Source organism: Pleurodeles waltl, chromosome 7 (genome assembly GCF_031143425.1).
Source record: "Pleurodeles waltl isolate 20211129_DDA chromosome 7, aPleWal1.hap1.20221129, whole genome shotgun sequence".
Lineage (NCBI taxonomy): Eukaryota > Metazoa > Chordata > Amphibia > Caudata > Salamandridae > Pleurodeles > Pleurodeles waltl.
In genome coordinates, this window is record NC_090446.1 from 160,761,764 (window position 1) to 160,783,927 (window position 22,164).

Sequence of the window (22,164 nt, forward strand, 5' to 3'; positions counted from 1 at the left end):
ATATATATATATATATATATATATATATATATAATGGTGTCAGAAATACTCTCTCTCCCTCTCCCTCTCCCTCTCCCTCTCCCCCTCCCCCTCCCCCTCCCTCTTACCTTCCCCTTTTCCTTCCCCCTTTCCTACTCCCTCTCCCTCCCGTGGCAGTCGCCACTAAGTAGTTATAGTTAGGACTTAGTTTCTATTGAAAGAGCATTTTTGACTTGCCTACATCTTTGGCCCCAGTTGATGAATCTTCACAAAATATTCCCCAAAAAATTAACGCTCACTTCAGCTGCTGTCTAGAAAGTTTTGGGGTGATCCGTCAAGCGGGGGCTGAGAAAAAGGGTAAAAGTGGTCCCAAAACACATTTTCCTGATGCATTTTTCCATAGGGATTTTGAACACGACTATGACCTGAACTTCAAGACGAAATTGCACCAAATTTGCAGAAAGGTAGCTTTTGGTCTGGAAAGAACTCTTTGTTACCTGATGTAATTCTACTCAGTAGCTTGGGAGATATTAAAGAAAAAACAAATGTGTATACATATGGATGCAAAGGCTCCGCCAGCCCTCCCAATCTCATGCTGAGATCTGGCTGGTGTGCCAACATTTCAACCAGGAGGTTTTGGAAGACATCTTCGGACTCAGTTTCAGCCGAGTCTCAGAAAAAATGTTTTTTAAAAAAAAGGGGGGGGGGGTAGGGACACCCTGATCCCTTAGCTCTGGTGTTGGGGTCCCAGAGGGATCCCACCACTGTAAAAAAGCATTTTTTTTTTTAATCTCCAACTGTATGTGTGGATCCGCAAATCTGGTGAAAATTAAAAAATCAAAATCAAAAGCAGGCTCCCGTCCTTGTTTTTGACTAGAGCCCCTGGGTGGACCAGATCCCGGGGGCATTTTTTTTTTTTTAAATAAGTAAGGGGTTCACTGGCCCTGCTCCTAAAGCACTTTGAGGCCCAGGGACCACCCCCTACCTGGGGCTTTATTTAAATATTGTAGGTGGCCGCACATTCATCCCTCCATGGGCTCAGATGAGCTCTGTGGACCACCTCCTTCCTGGGGCTTTAATTAATATATGGAGGGGGGGCGTATGGACCCACCCGGAGCTGAAGCCCCGGGGACCACTACCTCCCTGGTGTTTTACGCAAAAAAGATGAGGGGGCCCCACAGCCCTCCATGGTCTGCAAGATCCCTGGGGACTACGACCTACCTGGGGCTTTCTTTATTTTTTCTAAGGAGGGGGCCCTGGCCCTCCTCCCAGCCAGTTCTCAACCCCCGGGACCACCACCTCCCTGGGACAGGCCCTTAAAATTGAAAGGAGAAGGGCCCTCCTAGAGCCATATATGGCCCTGTGGACTACCACCCGCCAAGGCTGGCTCCTGCTATGTCCTGTGGTGCCCACCCAGGACATAGCTGTTTGCTCTGACTTCGTGGAAACGTTGACAGCTTCCTTCAAGTCAGAGCAAACACAAACTCCGCTCCCAGGAAGCCAGAACTGTCAAATAGCTCTTGCTTTCTGGGATCAGGGGCAGGGAAACTGCAAAACGATTGCTCTCACACACAGGGAGCTGCATGTTTAGCAGCTCCCTGTGTGTGAGAGCAATGCAGACTCCCTGGGAGTGCAGGGACATTCAGGCTTGCCCCGCGGTCTCCAAAGCAAACCACCTGGAAGCTGCACCCACCTGGCCCAGCACCGTCCACTTTAGTAGTATGCAAAGGTCTGCCCGCATTTTGCTAGGATGGACAGTTTACCAAAGGGCCCCCCAGTGCATTTTCTGCCAGTTTCTGTGGCTCGTTCCTGATGCTGAGGAATATGAGGATGTCTCCACAAAACAAAGAAGAACTTATCTCATATAGATAAAAGGATGGAACCTGGTTTGGTGGAGATTTACGTCTTTGTAGTCTTGTGACCTCTCTTTAGGAGGATTCATGCTATCACAGAACTCTAGAGAAAGATGCACTATGAGCATTCCTGTTGCCAAAATGCATACAAGGTCACTGGTAACATTTCCTTGTGCTCCATGACACAGCTGAACATTTACCCAAGGAAGCAGAAAGAACTCCACTTCTGTAGATATTTTGGGCAAAGATGTAGAATCATGTTGGATAAAAGGGAAGGTGAGGTTCCTCTGTTGACACGTCACTCGCACAGCTACTGACACACCCACACAGACACTCACACACCCACTCACAGAAGCACTCATACACTCATGCACCCACTGACAGACCCACTTAAACACTCATGCACCTTCTCACAGACCCACTCAGACATTCACACATCCACTCACAGGCCCTCTCAGACATTCATGAGCCCACTCACAGAGCTACTCATGCTCGTGTACCCACTCAGAGACTCATGCCTTCACATACCCACTAAGAAACTCATACACTCACTCACAGACTCACACAGACTCATGTACCCACTTGCAGACCTACTAATTAATTGATGCACCCACCCACCCACTCAAGCCCTCACTCACCCACTCAGACCCTCAATCACCCACTATCAGACACATTCAGTTATTCACGCACCCACTCAGACCCATGCACCCACTGACAATCCCACTGAGGTACTCATGCACACACTCACAGACCCACTAAGAGACTTATGCATGCGGGCTGGATTGGTTATAGGGAACTAGCAGGACTTCCAGCCAACCCCTGCCGAGCCCAGCCAAAGGCTATGCATGGTGCAGGGTTGGGTGGTTATTGGGGTTTGACTGCAGGGGGCCCTGGTTGGATTAACTTATAGTAATTAAAAGTACTTAAAGTTTTAATTAGAAAAATTAAAAAAGCATAGAAATTAACTGAAAAAACAGAGGTTACAGGGACATTATAGTTAGGAAATTGAATTAAAGAAAACATATTTCATCAGTCGTTACATTTTTTTTATTACATAATTGATAATATCACCGCAACATTTGTCATAAAATTATTAAGAAGAAAACTGTGCATGCTAGGGGCGCGAATTATAGTTACCGTAGACTGCTGAATTTCTGTGGTTTTCTGCGAGTAAATTCAGGTCCTAACTACAACGTCCCTGTAACCTTTGTTATTTAAGTGACTTTTTATAACTTTTCAATACACTTTATGCTGGTATTTTTCTGCTACTTAGAGAATTTCTCCGTGCAAGTCTGAAGAGAACTGTGTATAACTGAACTTTTAGCCTTTTAAAACGCAATGAAGCCTGCAACACTGTATAAAAGCCAGTCTCTATTTTCTTATTACAGTTAGATTGTGACATATCTAGTCACTTGTAATAGAGAAAGGACGTTGCTGATGTTGTTTGTTTATGACGTCACATCACCTGCCTCCTGAGACAGCAGGCAAAATTATAGGCAGGTCACAGTGCATACATAATTTACATCTGCAGGTGAAACAATGAAAACAAGAGCTGGATATTCATTCTTCTGGTCACCTTGGAATTCATGACCTGATAAAGGAAGTTGGCCTTCAGCCTTTTTCCTCGATATGGTCATGTAACTACTAAGTGACTTGCAATATCATTATGATGTAGGGCAGGGGATACTTTATCCCATATATGAATAAGCACGGTTTTGTATGACATGATAATTTCTCGCTTCGTAACTTAATCTCTTGGAAAGCTTTTCCCACCACTTGATTAATTTGTTTCCTTTTTTCCTGTGATGGGTTCATTTTCTAATTATTATGGAAAGCTAGATAAACACTGGGGAATATGAACAGGAAGCAGGCCTGATCTGTGGAGCACTTCCTCTACAGATGGCGAAATCCTGACTGTCCTGAAAATTCCATTTCTGGCTCTTGTTCAGAATTCTTGTGTGCAGTATAAGTCATAATGACATGGAAAGCTATGCTTGTTCGACCAGACCTTGTTGTTTATACCAGATTTTTCTATTTTCCTTCATAGTGAGTTTGTATCTTGGCTCATGGAAATTGGTGAAATAAGTAAACCCGAAGAGGGTGTCAATCTTGGACAAGCCTTGCTGGAAAATGGGATCATTCATCATGGTAAGCTGTAGGTCTGACATGACCAATAACACCAGATCTGATCCACAAAATAATTCAAAAATCACAACATTTAGGTGTTCAATTGTACACTGTGTAGATTACGTCTTTGAAACACAGAACATTGAAAAATGTATGTACAGAATCACTGGTCACTTTACAAAAGTTAAAATATGCATTGGGTATTTATTTAATTGGCTCTATTTGCTCCAAAAACAAACTGGGTAACTGATCAGTGCACCATAGATGTGCAGTGGGGCAGATTCTGGCACCAGAAAAGGCATTGGTTGACTGTGGTGCTTCCCAAGCCTACAGATAAATACATGGCTTAGGTCGCAGCGTTAGGTAGCTTAGATCCTCCACCCTTTGTTTTTTTGGCTTCATGTAACATTGCAACAAGTAGAATTCTCGCACTGGGACTCATTTAAACTTACTTATGTGGAGTTCTGAGTCTTTATTGGCATGACTGTTTGTCTTTTTAATCTTTCAGCGAATAGCGATACCTTTCTCCAGAAGAAGTAACTCAATGTACTTACGGTTAGGCTTTGACAGGAAATATCCCTGTCTGGCACTTATGGGATTTGGTAGATCGAGGTTCAGAAGAAAGCTTACAACCTTTTTAGGCACAACCTTTGAGCACCCACAGTGTGTCCCTCAACACTCATTTGTTTCCACTGGTTTAGATTTTGCACCGATGTGCCTCCCCCTGGGGTGGTTCCTCCACCAGTAGCCATTCTCTGATCTTGCCCACACTTTTTGGCCATCATGCAGTTTTACTGCATCCCTACTCAGGCAGTGCAGGGAGCTGACCACTGTGTTCCTGCTCTGAGTGGGTTTTCTATGGTGAGTGGACCTTGCACTGTTGTTGCTGGGGCCATGCTTTAGATGTACTGTGTGGGCTTCCTGTGTGTGTAAGGCAGGTACTATTCTGGGGAAATGACCAGCAGACAGAGGAGCAACAGTAGCTGATGGGACAGTGGATGAGTTCCTTCGAAATGAGAAAGGTGTTGTTTATGTCCTTACTCTGCTAGTTGTTTCTCTGCTGTGCCCTTACCCTCACAAACAAAGCTCATCTAGCACTTTCTGGAATGCTGCCTTCCGCGCACTTACCGTGCCTCTCTTAATGCCCCTCATCTTTCCCTGTGCCTCCTACGCACACAGTACTATCATTATCCCACTTTGCCTTATGCACTTCCTCTGATACCCGTGCCTTCAGTGCCCATCTTCCCTTTTGTACATCGCTGCCTTTTTTCTGCCACTAATCGATGTCCTATCCCTTACTTTAATCTTGTCCTTCCTCTACATATACTGCATGCACCACTGTGCTTTCTTCACCTCTGTGCCATGATCACTGCAATGGCTTGCACCTTGTGTGCCCTTCCCCTTCAACCCCAGCACCTGCCTACTTGTGCCCCCTACTGCCCATTTGCTCCTGAATCTGCTTACGCACTTATCCCACCACCTCCTTATTCTTTCGTCCCTGCGTTTCCTTGCGTCTGCACTCCCTGCACCTCTAGGCTGGTGTGTTCCCTGCACTTCCTTTCTTATCTACCTCTTTGCCCATGTACTCCAAAACCTCCTTTTTATTGGGCCGTCTGTGCATACATGCTGGGGCACCCTATGCATACTCTCACTTCCCTACTTTCTAACAGGAGCGACCAGTTCCCTGCAGCAGGAGCTGAAGAAGCTGCCCCACCTTTTGAGTGAATGAAGCTTGCATCACTTGCTAGCTCTACTGCACTCATTCAATATGTTTAGAGGAGCTAAGCATGCTGCTGTCCGTATGGAACATTTTCTGTTCGCTTTTCGGAACCTAGCCAAGCTTTTCACTGTTCAAAAGCCAACACGATCGATGTTGTCAGTGTGTGTTCTACCAAGTGGAAGATTATGAAGGAAACTGGAGTACATCAATTTGCACTTGAAATAAGAGATTTGTCACTTCATAACTGGAATGTGTTAAATGATGTAGATGCTGAGAAATGTTCCAGGGTTTACTAAAACGTGAAGGTGCTACAAAATGGCAATCATTTAGGCATCACCTATTGTCTTATCGATTTAGCCAGGATGCTGATATGGATGTGAAAAGCGAGTTTATTTTCTTGGGCTGTCCACTGTGTGTGCGTGACTTTCTGACTTATAGGCAAGGATCTTAACGTGATGCATTTTGTGGCAGAATGCCAGTGTGGTTTTCAGAAAGTAGAGGAGGAGGGGTGATGCAAATTTATTTTTGTTTTAAATCGATCAGGCAGGTGGCTCCATGGAATTTGAGTGGGGTGCGCCTTGTGCTTTGGGAGACAGATTGAATGTTTGGGCATTAGTGTAGAATGTGGTGAGATGGAAAACGTGCTTTCACCCTCCTCCGAAGGATCATGTTGTATAATTTGATTGACCTGGGATTGGGTTTGTCTACCTAGGCCGTGAAGGAGAAAAATGTGGGTTAAAAAAGAATCGGGACATAACTCTCGATAGAGCTGTAACTACAGAGGCAACAAGGCCCTCTAGTGTTGGGAGTCCCACTTCACCTCATTTGTGGCTGTATATTAACTACTCAGTCAGTGTCCTCAGGACCATTGTTATTTCTTGCAGTGGCACCATTCCTACACCACTGGAAAAACCTAGAGATTTGTCACCTACTGAGATGGAGGAAGGTGAGGAGACACTGATTTCAGCCATACTTATATTATCGGTCGCAGTCTGGTTGCATTAATGTGTTGAAATTATTTTTTTTGTAGGGTTCAATTTTCGGGAGGCAGCAGACAATTTTAAATGGTCTGGAGGCACTAGTCCTAATAAAGACCTTCTGAGTTTAAGTTGTGTGATAGCCGCACACAGATGAACTGTCAAGTCAGGTGCTCCAATCCTGTATTATCATTGTATTCAGGATAGAGCCATAGTGGATTCTGTATTTGACTTGTGGAAGGGAGACTTTGAGGAGGGGTATGGATGATGTATGTGGTTTAATTATGTGAACTGGCAAGGCTTATATTGTTGCAGAAAGATTTGATTGTGTTAGTAAGGGAGTTTTTTATCCTAGTTACTTTCTCAATTGTGCTGGTTAACAGGAGTGGAGGAGAGGTGGATTCAGCGTTTATTAGTGCACTTTCCTCTTTTCAGCAGTGATTTCAGAATAGCAAGGTGATCTGACTTGGCTGATCGAATGTTTGCTGCCTGTCTACGTGGGTGTGGAAGGGTGAAGGTTTTCTTGTTATCTAGAAAGCCACTTTGTATCTGTTTTCCTGCTATACATTTGGAATTGTACATGTCTTTAGCATGTTGGCATAGGTCTTTAGTTTTACTTTCTTGATGCAGAGTAGCACGTAGACATTGTTAATTGAATAGTATGTCAGATATCCTATGTGTTTAGTTGGGGGTAGCCAGGATATAGTGGGGTGGTTTGATGGGAATCCTGATGCATAGATATTGTATGGTAAGGATTTCAGTTAGTGCATTTTACGAGGTAGTGTCAGCTCATGTGTAAGTGGATATTGTGATGGTTGTGGTTGTGTGAATTGTACTGAAAGGGCATGGGGCTTGTTATGGGTGTGAAGAGCACGTTTAATTATTTTGACTGGAATACTTGAACATTGTTATTCAGGTGCAGATTTATGTCAGGGAGCTCCTATTTACCATAGTTGACTCAAGCTCAGTTTTTATCAGGGAGGTATTGCCTAACTCAGTAAATTCAGGTTGGGTGTGAGTGGATGATTTGAGTAGATGGTCACAAAATGTGAGGCGTTTCATATACTAGTTGCTGTCCATGGGAAGGGACTTATGGCATCCAGGCCCTTGTATGGCTGCAACCATGTGAGGCAGACTGGTTCTTGCAAGAAGCTTCTTGATGTTTGGTGGGCTCTGCTCAAGCCAAGAGGAAAATGAGGGCAGCTGGTGTAGACAATCCTGAGTGAAACGCCAAGTGGTTTCGCAAAGCATGACCAGTTTGGAGATGCAGATGGTGGCCGGATTAAGGTGGTTAGGTGGAATTTGCTCTGCGGTTCTTTTATAAGAGCTCTTCTAAAGTGAGTGATGCACATCACAAGCGAATGGGTGTGGCAGGCCTTTTTACTATGGTTGGCACTAAAACCATAATGTGTTGTTGCCATAAATCCCTGATTGTTATTTTTAGATTTCCCAGGTGATGCCGAATTCCTGAGCTGACACGGTTGCTGTGTTTAACATTTGACTTTTGTGGAGTTTTGACATGCTGTCAGCACCTGATATAATGTATCAATGTTATCACTGAAAGCTTTCCATTCATAACACTAAATGCTGAAATTAGTTCAAGTGACAGTAAAGTAATTTCCACCTTACATCATTTTAATGATCTGTTTCTCATTTCATCTATTTTCCGAACACAATTTTAAGAAGACAATTTGACGTATTAGGTCAACTGCTTAATCTATCACTTTTTCGTATATCTGCGGCTAGATGGAATCTTGTAAGACTTCCGAAACTGGGATTGGCCGTTCATTCTGCCTCTCTCGCTTGTACCCAATGGGAGGAACGCCAGAGGGCTGCTTTGAGACCTGAATAGTTGCCATGACACCACCACGCACCCGTGCGCCGTTCTAGGCGCAGTACAAAGCTAGTTTTAATATTTTTGGCAGAGCTGATGTAGAGTCAAGTCCGGCTGTGAAGGCCATATAAACAGCTGGGATACGTTTTAGCGTTAAGGGTCCTTAACAGAAGGTTAATTAAAATATCTTGAGAATTTAGAGGAGAGACGTGAAACGCTTGCGGTTAAAACCAGTGGAGAAACACGGTTTCTTGGTGATCGAATTGTACAACTCGAGACCAAGTGTATTCTGAATTGGAAATTATTCCACAATACTATTTAGTATCTAGTTTCTCTAGGGTTTTAATTAAGTTTAACCACAAAGTAATGTGCTGAACTGCTGTTTACTGCGTCAGCTCAGGAAAGGCATTTGACTTTACTTGGTGTTCATTCCAGACAACAGTATTAGAAAGACAAATTGCTGTGAACAATTTCAGAAATGAGGAAAGTGTCTGATGTTGTCCTAAGGACTAACAAGGACCTTTCCTGTTCAGCCCCAAGTGGCCGCTAGGTTTCAACCCGCTGTAATTACTTTTGAACGGAAGGCTCAGTACTTTAAAAGTAATTAAGTCCAGTGTGCTTGCCGCTTCTTGGAGTACAGTTAAGACTGTCAGGGTTCAAGAGTGCTTAATTTGTGTCAATACAAAAAAAAGGAACTGGCGGGGCCCACGTTATTTATCGGTAGGCCACTGCAGCTTTCACCACCCATTACTCGCACCACCACTTGGTAGCCCTTCAGAAGTGCCGGGGTTGAGCTTTAAATGCTGTTGCTCATCACCGTCAAACACCAGTTAGTATTAAGCACTGGAGGTCAAGGCAGGGGCCTGAAGTGTTATAGCTTGTTCTCTGGCTTCACAAAGGGTTCTCGTAGGGGTCTGGTTAATGGAGGTGAAAGAGTGGCATTCCTTTGGGATGGAGTGGGCCACAGAGGAGCTGGAGGACTCTACCTCTATCCAGATTCAAAGTGTGATGACGTAGAGGAATTCCTTCATCTCATTGCTCTTGTTCTTCTTAATGGCTACAACCTCTCAGGCTGGAGCAAGACGTTTGGGCCAGTGGTTTCACATGAGAGTGGGGCTAGTTCTGAAAACCTCGCCCTGGCTGTTGTGTTGAGTTCTCAAAGCAATATCTGAAGCCTAATTAAACAGTGTACCAACGCAAATGTTCCCCTAGGCCTCCTACATAGCAAAAGGCTGATCTTTGTACTTAAATGGAGGCTGCAGAATGCTTGCATGGCCCCTTCTATCATACACATTGCCAGGCACAAATTGCATCCTTGCAATGGAAACATTTCATTAATTGTATGGAGCAGAGGAGTGTAGCCAGGTCGGCCGAGATGGCAAACCCATTTTGATAATGCTTCCTGACCTCCTTTGTCATCCACCACCACCCTGCTGCCAAAACACACCTAACGTCACCAATGTATATTTGCTGATCTTAACGGAGCCCTGCCATTGTTGATTCATATATGGAGCCTACAGGCTGATTCTTCCTGCACAGTGATCAGATGCTCCATCGCCGGCTCCTTCCCCATGATGGAGGCTGATCACTGAAGAGGTCTAGGCAAAATATGAGCTGGCGCGGAACTGCTGCTAAAAGAGTACGGTGTCTGAGTTGGGTCTTGAGGAGGGAGAATGGGCCCTTCTTGGCCTCCTTGCTGCAGTATTGCCCATAGCGGTTTCAAAGAGTAATACAATCAACATTGGCTCTTGAGGGATAGATTTTTCTTAATAACTTCAACAATAATGTATTTATTATTATTGGACTGTAGTATTCTATTTCCCATGTTACATTTTATTGCAATAATTTCTTAAAGTATCAGACTTTAATGGATATAAAATCAATTTAATATCACAAAATTGTGTAAACAAAAAACAATTTGTCTGTCAATAACCACTTTGTGAAAATAAAAATCTCTGATGCACAATATACAATCCATTCTACACTGACCATATATATAATTATATAATGAGTGACTGCCATTGTGTCAATCATCCATCTTATGTGGTCCATCATTAAGGCAGTCCATGATAGTTAGACCGATGGCCTTTTATCCAAATACTCTCCCTTGTGTTATGGACTTTAGATTGATAGTCTTTTTTTTAATCTGCTTTTATAGTTTGTTGAGGACTACTTGTTAAAGAAAAAGTGTTCACACATTCCGGCCTTCTTATTTCTGGGCTCTTAAGGATTATAAAAGGAATATGTATCCATATCTTCCATATATTGTAATACCCGGATGGTTTTGTGAAGGCTGCTAATACCCTCGAAGTTAGAGACCCTCTGGCTTTCATCATTTGCATGCTCAGTGCTCTTAATTAATCTGCGGGGTGAGGCTGAATCTCAATCGCTGTCTGGGGCAGCAGAGCCTCTCTCTCTGCACGACCTTGACTGCCCCCTCGCAGTTAACCAAACCTGGAACAAATCTGTGTGTTCAAAAAACAAAGTGGGTGCAAGGCAACCTCACACTCCGGGAGAGTCTCCTGTAAAGGTGGAGTAGTGGAGCTGGATTGACCTGTGGCGGACCATTGACCCCCGGCCCGGACTGCTGTATGCTCTAGTCTTTTTGCTTAGGGCCCGAGGAGTTTGCAATGGTGGCCTTAGGGGAAGATTAGAATGAGTGGTTGTCCGGGAATTTGGCTGCTGGAAAGGGGTCTTGCTTGGGGCTGAGATCAGGCTGATGCTATGTGGCCTAGCAGTACTTCTGTAGGGGTGGGCTGCTTAGTAGCTCCAAATGACAGGGAGGGCAACTTTGCACTCGGCTGCTTGTGCTGCTTTCTCCTGCATTTCCTAGGCAAGCGGGACAGAGTGCAACTTCACCCACTAAGGTTTATAGTTTGCAGTGGAGCTAATTCCAGAACAAGACTAGACATGCAGCCCCAGTGATGCTGCCCCTTAGCTGGAAACCATGAGGAACACCACCAACACTTGCCCTAGCCTAGGACCCTGTACTGCGTGATACCCTGTCCACAATCTACTGATGGCCGGCGGACATGACTCTACAGTAATAGGGGCTGCCTAAGGCAAGGTCTGGTCGAGGCAAAGTGGCAGCTATGATAAAAACACTCATGGTTGAGTTCCCTAACCTCTATATGGGTAAAGATAAGATTTCCATACGCAGGCCCAATCAACTATGGATAAAAAAACATCACCTACTTGAAAGGGACACCAAGACCGCCCATCGACACCTCCTCAAAAAGACTTCTGGAATCCACAGAGGTTGAGAGTACCATACAGGTGATCCAAACCTCACAGGAGGCAGTTGTGAAAAAGATTGGAGAGGTGAGTGCAGACGTAACTCTCTGTCAAGACCTTTGAAAGGTCTCAGGAAGAGTAATTGAAGCAGAGGATAAGCTCTCAATCGTGAAAGATGAGAGGGCTGAACTTGAAACAAAGGTGACCGATCTTCTTTTCACTACCCGAACTCTCGAAGATATGGCAGAAGATGCTGAAAATTGATCACAGTGTAAAACATTTAGATTTGAGGGGGTTTCAGAAGAGGTCAAAACCACAGACCCAGAAAAAATGCCATAGACATGGATCGGGTCCTGGCTACCAGAAGGATCACTACCACAATGGTTTGCAGTTGAATGTGCCCACTGATCGTAGACCCAAAGACTCCCACTGGAGTACCTCGAGGATCCATGATTACCCGGATTCCAAATGAATGTGGTCAAGATGATATTCTGTGAGAACTCTGTAATCTGGACAATTTGTATTTTCAATCTACCCACATGATGATTTTCCTGGACTACACTAAACAAGTACAGAAGCAATGGAAATCCTTTGACGTAGCCAAATGAATACTGAGGATGATGAACTTACTGTATGCACTGAATTTCTCTGCCAAACTAAAAGTGATCCGCAATTCCCTCTATCACTGCTTCGAAAGCCCAGAAAAGGCATGGGACTGGGTCGCTGAGGCGAAGGAGCTCCTGTGCCGTCCTGGGGGTCCTGGGGCTCTGAACTGCCAACCTTAAGTGCCTTATCAACCTCTATTGACTAAACCAAAGAGGAGACCAAAGTCCAGCAAAGGTCGAAGAAGGCATGAGGGCTCACCAGACTCATCCACTACATGTAGGTGCTATTTTCTGTGTGCAGTGGCTTCAGACATCAGCATCACCTGCAGATGAGGTGGGTTCCTGAGCAGTTAATCTGGAGAGAAAAGGTTCTCCTAGGGTGAGATGAGACGATGCCTTGGAAGGGACCCAACTACTGAGAAACCTATGCAGTGATGTGTTAGACACCTACAGACCCATGTCTGAAGAACATGATGAGTTCTTCGAAGAGTGAGGTTTTCAAAGGCCCTGAAAGGCAAACAATTCTACATAGGAGGCAGGTCTACCTCTAGTGCCTTATATGAGTTACAGAACGGTTAGTTTATTGCTGTGTTATGAGGTGACAGATACTTCTTGGGTGGAAGTGCGGCAGAAGGACAGTTGAGGGGTGAATACAAGTCCTATGTTTATATTCATTTAGATTTTATGTATCAATTTGAATTCTCAAGAATCCACAAACACACATGGCACACTCACATGCCCACCACCAGCTTTGATTGCCATCCAAAACTTGTGCCTGGGGCAGTGAACTACCCACATCTTTCATGACTGACTTTCAGATAATGTCTTGGAATGTGAATGGTCTGTTGGATCATAAAAAAAGACAGCCACCCTTTAGTATGTTGAGAGACTCAGGCTGGCTGTTTTATTATTGCCAGGAAGTCATTTATTACATACAAATTGCCCGTTTCACATATTTGGGGGTAATACGGGATTCCACATTGGCCCAGAGGGTGGTTTTCCTCATTGGTCCAGAGGGTGGCCATACTCCTGCCCAGAAACATTCCCAAGTGGTTGCAGAGATCCTTGAAGACTCTCAAGGTTGCCATGTGGGAATAGATGACCTTCTGGAAGGGAAACATATATTCCGGAGAATATAAATACCACCCCAGTTATCCAAACAAACCCTCAATGCAATCACAAGCATTGTTATGGGCCTCCCAACAGGTGCCACAATCCTAGGGGGGCAACATTAGTGCTATGCTCAACCCTGAGATTAACCAGTTGGAGAGGTTAATGCAACTAGTGACTCAGACTCAGTGGGCCTTTGTGACATATGGAGGATTTGTCATCCAAGTGAAAGGGAAAGCACACACACCTTAGCCTTGGTTTAGATCCTCTGACACATAGACCTCTTGCCTTTTCCAGCGACGGGATCTCAGACCATTCGCCGATAATTATTCAGTAGGGGCATCTGCTGACCACTAAAGACCAGCTTGGTGTCTCAACTAGTGGTGCAGTATGGATGACCACTTTAGGTTAATTTATTCACAGAACTTCAATCCTACTTTGAGATAAACTGAGGGTCAGTTACTTAGGCGGGTACTGTATAGGCTGCAAGTAAGGCCATGATCAGAGGTGGAGTGAAAGAATATCTCAGACACACATAGAGGGCCAAACGCAGCTGGATAACTGAACTCAAAACTCGCATCCTGAAGCTGGAGAAACAATGTTTGTTAGAGGCTTCTGAAACACACTGTCTGCAACCTGAGCTCTATAGATTCTTGTTGTGACAGATCGCACTAAATGATGCAAACCAATACTGTAGGGAGTCGACTAGACGTGTATATGAACATGGGGACAAGACTGGAAAACTTCTCCCCCAACGAGTTGGGGGGTACCAGAATAATTTCTGGCATCATCAGTCATTTGGGATACAAAAAACACATGGCTGACGAGATAGTGGCAACATTTGCTGAATACTATCAAACATAATATGCCCAATGTCCTCGTTCAGTTTGAGAATAAACTAAATCACTTCTTGGAGAAATACCCTAACCACTGCTCACCACACTACAGAAGAAGGAGCTGGAGGGCCTCCTCAAGGTGGAAGATATAGGTGGTTCTATACAAGACATGAATGCCGGCAAAGCACTCTGGCCCAATGGATTTTTCCCTAGAATATTACCGTAAATTCCACAACGTTGTAGCCCCACAACTGCTGGACCTTTAATATGGAATCTGAACTGAAAGGATCATTCCTCTCAGAAATAGATCTTGCCATTATTGTCATCATCCCTAAATCAGGCCATTCCCCCTTATTGATGTGCATCTTACCGACCCATATCAAAATATTTTCTAAAGCACTAGCTTTAGACTCCAGCGGGTTCTTGAAACACTTGTTCAACCCAAACAATGGGACTTTATGCCCAATTGTAGTACAAGTCATTGTATAAGACATGCCCACATGGTGTTGACCTGGCTTGATGATACCCAAAGACCTGTGTGCACTTCTTGTAGACTTTGAGAAGCATTTGACATGGTTAATTGGTCCTTTCTGGTTAATGTCTTCTGATTATGAAATTTGGCAAGAGGTCCGTTTTTAGAGACCGAAGTATGATAACTAATAAGTGGTGTACCTTCCAACATACTCCCGATCCAAAGAGGAACCAGGCAGGGATGCCTATTATCTCCCTTCCTCTTCACCCATGCCATTGAACACCTGGCTATACTAATACATTGTGATGTTCAAATACAGGGATGACACCTCGGAGGGAAAGAAGATAGATCTGCACTCTACACTCTAAGCTCTCTTTAAAATGATGATACTCATTTCTATGTGCTACTAAACTCCTGATTCACAACACTTGGTTCATGGTAATCACAGCCTTAACACACTCTTTCTTATGGCTAGCCCACACATATTGCTCTGGACATGTATTGACAATTGGTATTCAAGGAAGGGATGGGGATGGCCGATATCAAGCTCTATTACCGGGACTCACACATTCTAGTCATCAATGTAGGAAGCTTACTATCTATGTAGTGTACCAAATGTAAAGGTACAGTATGCAGATAGTACTGGGCGTCCCTTATTGGTTTACAGGGGTAAAAGCTCTCTTTTGTGGTAGTGTGGGTGAACAGTTAGGCTTAGTAGGGTAGTGCTAAGTATCTATTGAACACAGAGAGTCAATAAATGAGACACACAGTCAAGAAGGACCTCAAGACCAATTGTTTAGAAAAATAGCTACTTTGCTTATATTATGTTTCAACACCAGAATACTTTCATGCAGATAAGTACTGTTGCAGTTCTATAGCGATTTAGCAAGTAACAGTTTTACCCAATGCACTTTTATGCTGTAAAGGTTCCAAAGTACTTTTTACTGCATAGTGGTCTTTGCAATCAGTCCACGGGGGGGGGCCTGTAGTTAGTAGGGTGCTAGGGGTGTTAAGTCACAAACAAGACCAGCAGTTCCGTTTCACCTGTCCTGTGGTGTCCAAGTGCAGCGCTGCTAGTTGAGTTTGTTTCCTGCATACGGCACACTTGGCAAAAGGGTGGGAGGGCACCTAAAAAAACGTAGGGGTGTTTAAGGGAGTGTAGAGTAGTAGCCAATGGGCTGATTATCCTTGGGTTGACTACACCCCCTATATTACCACTTCCTGTGGGGAGTGGGCATAACCCTGTCCCAGAAGGCCTAGATCCACCAAAAACAAGATGGTGGAACCGTTCCTTGAGTGTCCAGTTCTTGTAGTCCACCATAGGTGTGTGGTTAGCCCAAAGGTGGTATACACCTACTGACTAATTTTCCCACCTGTCCTGGTGCCAAGTGGGCCTCAGGGCAGGGGGTGGCAATGGCCAGGTCTGGGGAAGGCAGGGTTGCACACCAAAGGCAGGAGGGCCTTTGAAGTCCCTGGTCTTGGTCTGCAGATTCATTAGCCATCCTGCTGGAGTACATGGTAACACCTTCCTCCAGAGAAGGCTTTGTTTCTGCCCTCAGAGTGTGGGCTCTCACCTCCTGAGGGTATGAAACCTGTTTGTGGTGGAAGGCTGGGCGAGACCAGTCAGCCAACTCACTAAGAGACTAGTGGGGTCCAGGGGGCACCTCTGGGTGCATGTCATAATAAATCAGAGGCTGGCATCAGCCTGGATTCATTAAGACAAGGTGTTTGATACCAAACACCATAGTTTACAGTGAAGCCATTATGTAGCTGGGGGACTCGTAATGACAAGTGTCTAGAACATACCTTAAGATGGCTTTCCTGCTCACTTGTAATGCTCACCACTGGTGCTGGGAATCACTGGTTCATAGCAGAACACATCAAACATGATTCACCCTGCCTTAAGACTCCAAGTGCTGGTATAGGGGTGACTTACATATACTTACATGCAGAGATTGGGGCATGGCACACAATGGGTGTGCTATGTCGTATTTTGGCCAGCCCTGCACCAGGATATGGAGACTGAAATGGCAGCTGTGTGCAACTTGTTTTTAGTGGGGTTCCTGATGGTGGCACATCTCATTCTGCAGTGCTTAGGGACCCTCTCCACTACCCATGTCCTAGGTAGCAGGGATCCTCTTACTAGGGACGTACAAAGGTAGAGAAGTGTGTGCCAGTTGTACACATTGTTTCCTGTTTTTAGTGAAAGAGCACTTGCACTGGGGACCTGTTTAGCAGCGACCAAGGTCACCTCAGTTGAAGAACCTCAGGATGAGTGAGCAAACAGTGGGGGTGACCATGTCCAAAAGGGGCACTTACCTACAAACAATGAATAGCTGAGTGAGATCTGGAGCCACCCATCTTAGCGATCGCAATTGGCCCTGTTGGGTCTTGGCAATGTGATGAGATTCTTATATGGTAGACCCATTCCAGTATATTCCCCGGGAATTACAAAGGTGGTGCTTCAAGGCTGACTTCACACAAAGATTCATAGAATTGGAGAACAAACTGACACAACAACCCCCACTGTGGCAGAGAGATGTTTAAGTCACACAGTCCAATTAGAAGGATTTCGTTAATGGGACAAGAAGAGGATTACTAACCTGGGGGATGTCTGTCGAGATTGTAGGAAACCATTGAGCACTTACAACTCCACTTTAGTCTGCCCCACACTTAATTCCACAAATATTTACAACTCTGTCACATGCTAGCTAGTCTCCACTTGCTGTTCTCTAATTTTCCAGAATATAACCCTCTAGAGGTTGAAATATTGAAGGGTCGCCTGGGGTATAATGGAATTTCTCAAATATAATGCTCAGGAGTCTGTAATGCCTTGAATACGTTTGAGTGGGAGGGTTCGGTTGGACCCCCTGGCAACACAAAATGGAGAGAGCCATGCATGGCTCCCTGAGAAATTGCCATGTCCTCCATTCCCTGGTTGTTTCAAACTAAGCTATTTACACATGAGTTACATCACCATGATTCTTACATGCTGGTGGACTCCACACACCTCAGTGCTTCTCATGCAAAAATCCAGATACAGGCTTTTATAATATGCTATGGCAGTGTCCTAGCATTGAAGCTATTGTTTGAGCGATTAAAACAACACTCACTCAGGTGTTGGAGCAACCTATAGAACTAGCACCCAAGGTGGGTGGACTCATTGGGTTTACTAGAAAAGCTAGGGGACAACTGGGGAAAGCACAAGGATAATTGGCAAAAGAGATAAAGCTCTCAAATGAAAGTCCCACAGCCCTCTCCCTCGGCTCTCTTCAAGAGGGGATCAGCAATGGACTGATGTGCGAAGCCCATCTGTGCCAGAGGAGGTCCCAAGAAGCACTGTAAAATTTAGAGGAGGCGGAGGTAATTTTATGGGTTTATAAGTTCACAAGGTGATACACTTGGAAATGAAAGCAATCCTTAAGAGGATAAACTATGAGGGTGAGGTGTTATCATGATTTGTATCTGTGTAATAAAAACAATAAAAATTGATGATAAAACAAATTGTAGACATAGTCCTATGCAGATAAGGGAAGACCTTTTCCTGTATGCCTTCATACAATACATGCACATAGGAAGAAGGCCTTCAGGAATGCACTAACTGTATGACACTCTGGAGGTTTTTCAGAATTAGTGTACCTCCGGTTTGTCTTTGAGAGGGAGAAGAGAAGATCCCAGGGATCATCTTTCTACAGGAGTGTGCTGGTGATAGATAATGCTCCCTTGCTTAAGTTTTCTTGGCCCCCTCTTAGTATGCAGCAAGTACACATTTAGTGTATTTATAGCACAGCAGCAACCTCACTCTTAATGTCTATGCATGCTCACATAACACACAGACCCTCTAATGACCACTGAGAAGAGCCTAATGAGGATGGGTGCAGAGCAGAGGGTCTTGTACAGGGAAATAAAGTTTGTGGGTTTTGAACTCCTGCTATGTGTCGCTTCTTCTGGATAGAGCACATTTTAGTAACAAGTTCTTCGTCTGTGCCTCGTGCACCCAACAATGGTGTGCACAACCCCTTCTGGTCCCAATGAAAATGAGTCAATGCTGGGACTGGTACAGACTTAGGACTGATTATTAATATACATTGACTTCTGCGTCAACATCCAACCCCATTATTCAGAACATGATGAGGGTTTGGAATCATTTGCACAAACCTTTAAAACATAATTCACACCTACACTTATAGGCACCCCTCTAGAATAAAGTAGCGATCCTGTGAAAGGGTGACCAATAATGTGGAGGGAGAGGAAAATTGTGGACATTTTGATTCTAGAGTATCCTATATGCAGGGTACATGAATGTGTTTGTACTGGTCTGAGAACTGGAGATAAATACAGCTGAACACTGCCTCTACAGTGCTGTACGACCCAGAGCACAGGAGGTCTTAGCTTCCCCTATTCAACAGTACTTGAAACATTGAGGCTCATTCCAATGAGTTAAGTAGGGTTTTTTAAATTCACTAGTCTAACATTTACACTCGCACACCCCTGACGACAATTCTGCTCACTGAATGGCAGAGCAGGTTGAAAGTGAGGTATTCAGACCAAGAACAGATAAACATATTGGAATATCTAGACAAGGGGACCTGGGAAGCCAGGAAGGAATTCTGTCTCTTTAAAACGATACAGAATTGGTCCTGGACTTCCCTAAAACTGTCAGCTTCAGGTCTCCCCCACCATTCATAATGTTGGAGATGTACCCACCCAAAAGTGACACGAATCTTATCATTTACAAGTGCCCTGCATCTAACTACTGTAGTCCCAGATTGGATCCACACTTATCCTTGTTTTAGAGCTGCACTTGCCATTACCAAAACTTTGGTCACAGTACATTAAACACATAACCTTACAGAGCTCGTAGTCCACGAACACAGATTGCTGCTAATGATTATAGCCACCACTAAGCTCTATATTGTAGCCTCTCCATTGCTCTGAACACTGCCGATTTTATTGTAATTTTTGCTGTGTGCAAAGGTATTTTATAATATTGTAAAATAATATGATAATGAAATTTTTTTATTTATCAACATGGAACGATCTATACTAGAAACCTTATTTCTTTACTTACTGTACTTACTGGTTTTATCATTTGTAAGAGGACGGACTTTCATATTTCACATCTTACTCTGATGCATATCAGTAGAAAATTGATCTCTACCTTTACCTTCATTGGTACTGGAGGAAAGCTACTTATTACCTTTCTAACCAATGTTAGAATGCTTCCAGATATCTAGTGTGTGATATGGTTGTAGTATTAATTATATTCAACAATAAAAGAAAAAAAAGGTGTCATCACGTATAAAGTGGGAAGTGTGCCAAATTACTTATCTGGTGCCTGGATAATTGTCTATAGTTCTAGTAGCCATTTAAAGCAAATTGTGTGCAATTGTTGAGGCCACCACACTTGGAGTTCAGTCCTGGAAGCCTCACCTGCAGTATTTTGTGCAGTTTTGGAAACCACTTATGGATTATACCTTCCACGCTGAGATATAAGGTGGAATGGAAGGTTCTGCATGGTTGGGAGTTGACATAGAGGGAGCAGCTCGAGACCCTGATAGCAGGAGCCAGTTCGAGAAAACACAGGTCAATATATACGGCGTTGTCCACATTGGGGGTCAAGAATAGGGGAAGACTGCCACTCTGCGCACCTAGCAGAAAGGTTTTGGTTCCTGCCAAAGCTGCTTATGCTGCAGCTAATTGTTTTAAAAATTTGATTGACAAGTTGGAGTCTTCCCCGTACCAGAAGGAGGCCTTTCCCGTGCAGATGGAATCTTTACTTTGGAAATAGGTCCATCTCTCTTGTGAGCTAAACATCTAACTTGCATTTGGTGCCTCCTCCAGAAAGTCCTTCCTTGAAACGGTCCCTTACTGTATCTTCCTGGCCTGGTTTGTTGCCATCCTGAGCAACTTTCTTCCAACTCTTGCATTGCTTCTCCCCTCGCTCACATGCTGACAAAGCAGGAAGCTAGTATTACATCAAGCAGAGGTAGGACAGAGCTGGTGACTGCTGTTCACTTATGCCTTCTCAGCACTCTCTATAACCGCTGCTCATGTGATCTGGATTTATGCAGCAAGGTGTGCTTTCAAGGTCTACGACTTCCATCATGGGCCTAGTGTCATTGATGGTGGATTAAGTCAAAACCACCTAAGTGGAGCTGCTGAAGAGCAGGCCATGAGCACCGCAGAGTAAGCTAGGTACACTGTTACTTCCTGTAAGTACTGCATTGTCCATTATTACAACAGGGCTATTTCTGAGGGCTACATGGTAATCCTACCATCCTCTGATTAGTATATGATGTTATTACATTTTCATGTCTTAGTTCTTGATCTTCATTATCACATATAATTATTTGCACCATCTGACCTCTCTCATATCTCTAGCTATGTTCACAAGACGCCTGTCTGTCCTATAATGTTTCATGCTGTTTCTTATTCATTGTCATCTTACAATGTATAACATTCCTTTGAGATTTCTCCCTCTGAATCTTATGTCATCTGCTTAATATTTATCCTGATACTTGTCCCTTAGTTACAACCCTCACAAATGTCTCACCATCTGAGGCTGCAACATTTACAGTTACTTTATTATTAAGGTAATTCGGGATCTAGACCATATTATCCACTTTCAGGTAAATGAACTGCAACATTTTACTACTCCTTTAGTGCTCTTGCCATTCTATAAACTGTTAAGTTTTAACTTTCTTGCAGGAAGGCTATCCAGCTGCTTTTAACCCATTACTCTCCTCACCCAAAGTAGTGCTTCCTTCCACTAAGGTTCCCTTGAGGCTATGACTCCACAGGCTATTTCCCTTGGTGCGTCTTCTATAAGGTGATCCATGCATACTCTGTTCCCTCTGCAAGGCTGTGTCCTCACTGTCACAATCCCAGTAGTAAACAATCCAGTCTACATGCCCAAACTGTACTTGAGTCAGAGCATATATGGTATCCCCAATACTGTAACATTTCTAATCTAAGTAGTTATAAGAATTTCATCTGCTTGTACTTCTGTTGAGATCATTATTTACCCTTTGCCTGGTCTTTCATGATCTAATTTAGTCCATATGCTGATTTCGTAAGCTCATGTTTTTAGTCTCCATAGACATTTGCAGTGCTGCTGATTGTCCTACCAAAAGAGAAAACATGCATAATCTGTGAAAAAATGCATGGGGTTTGGTTGTTTATGCCCTGGTCCTTATTAGTGGCATATATGTATTTCTTTTTTGCTGAGTGAAGGTCTTGCGGTACTGTACTTGAACATCTTTGAGGGGAAAGAGAGGAAGCTTTGACATTAACAATAGCGTTGCTTAGCATAAATGAGCTTAGTGTCCCCTTCATGGGGTTGATAGAAAGGCGGGGGCTGGAAAACAGAGGATGAAACTTCAGGAGTTGTCATGATGTAATTTCCATTTGGAGG

The 22,164-nt window shown here is 44.0% G+C and overlaps 1 protein-coding gene across 2 annotated transcripts in view; it reads left to right on the forward strand.

Annotated features, from left to right (window-relative positions):
* PREX1 (phosphatidylinositol-3,4,5-trisphosphate dependent Rac exchange factor 1) overlaps positions 1-22,164 on the forward strand; it is a 718,002-nt gene that overhangs the window by 461,283 nt on the left and 234,555 nt on the right. For both annotated transcript variants that reach the window (XM_069243446.1, XM_069243447.1), the window contains exon 12: positions 3,880-3,980. In XM_069243446.1, coding sequence (XP_069099547.1) covers positions 3,880-3,980 — 101 coding nt within the window. The remainder of the gene's footprint in view (positions 1-3,879; positions 3,981-22,164) is intronic.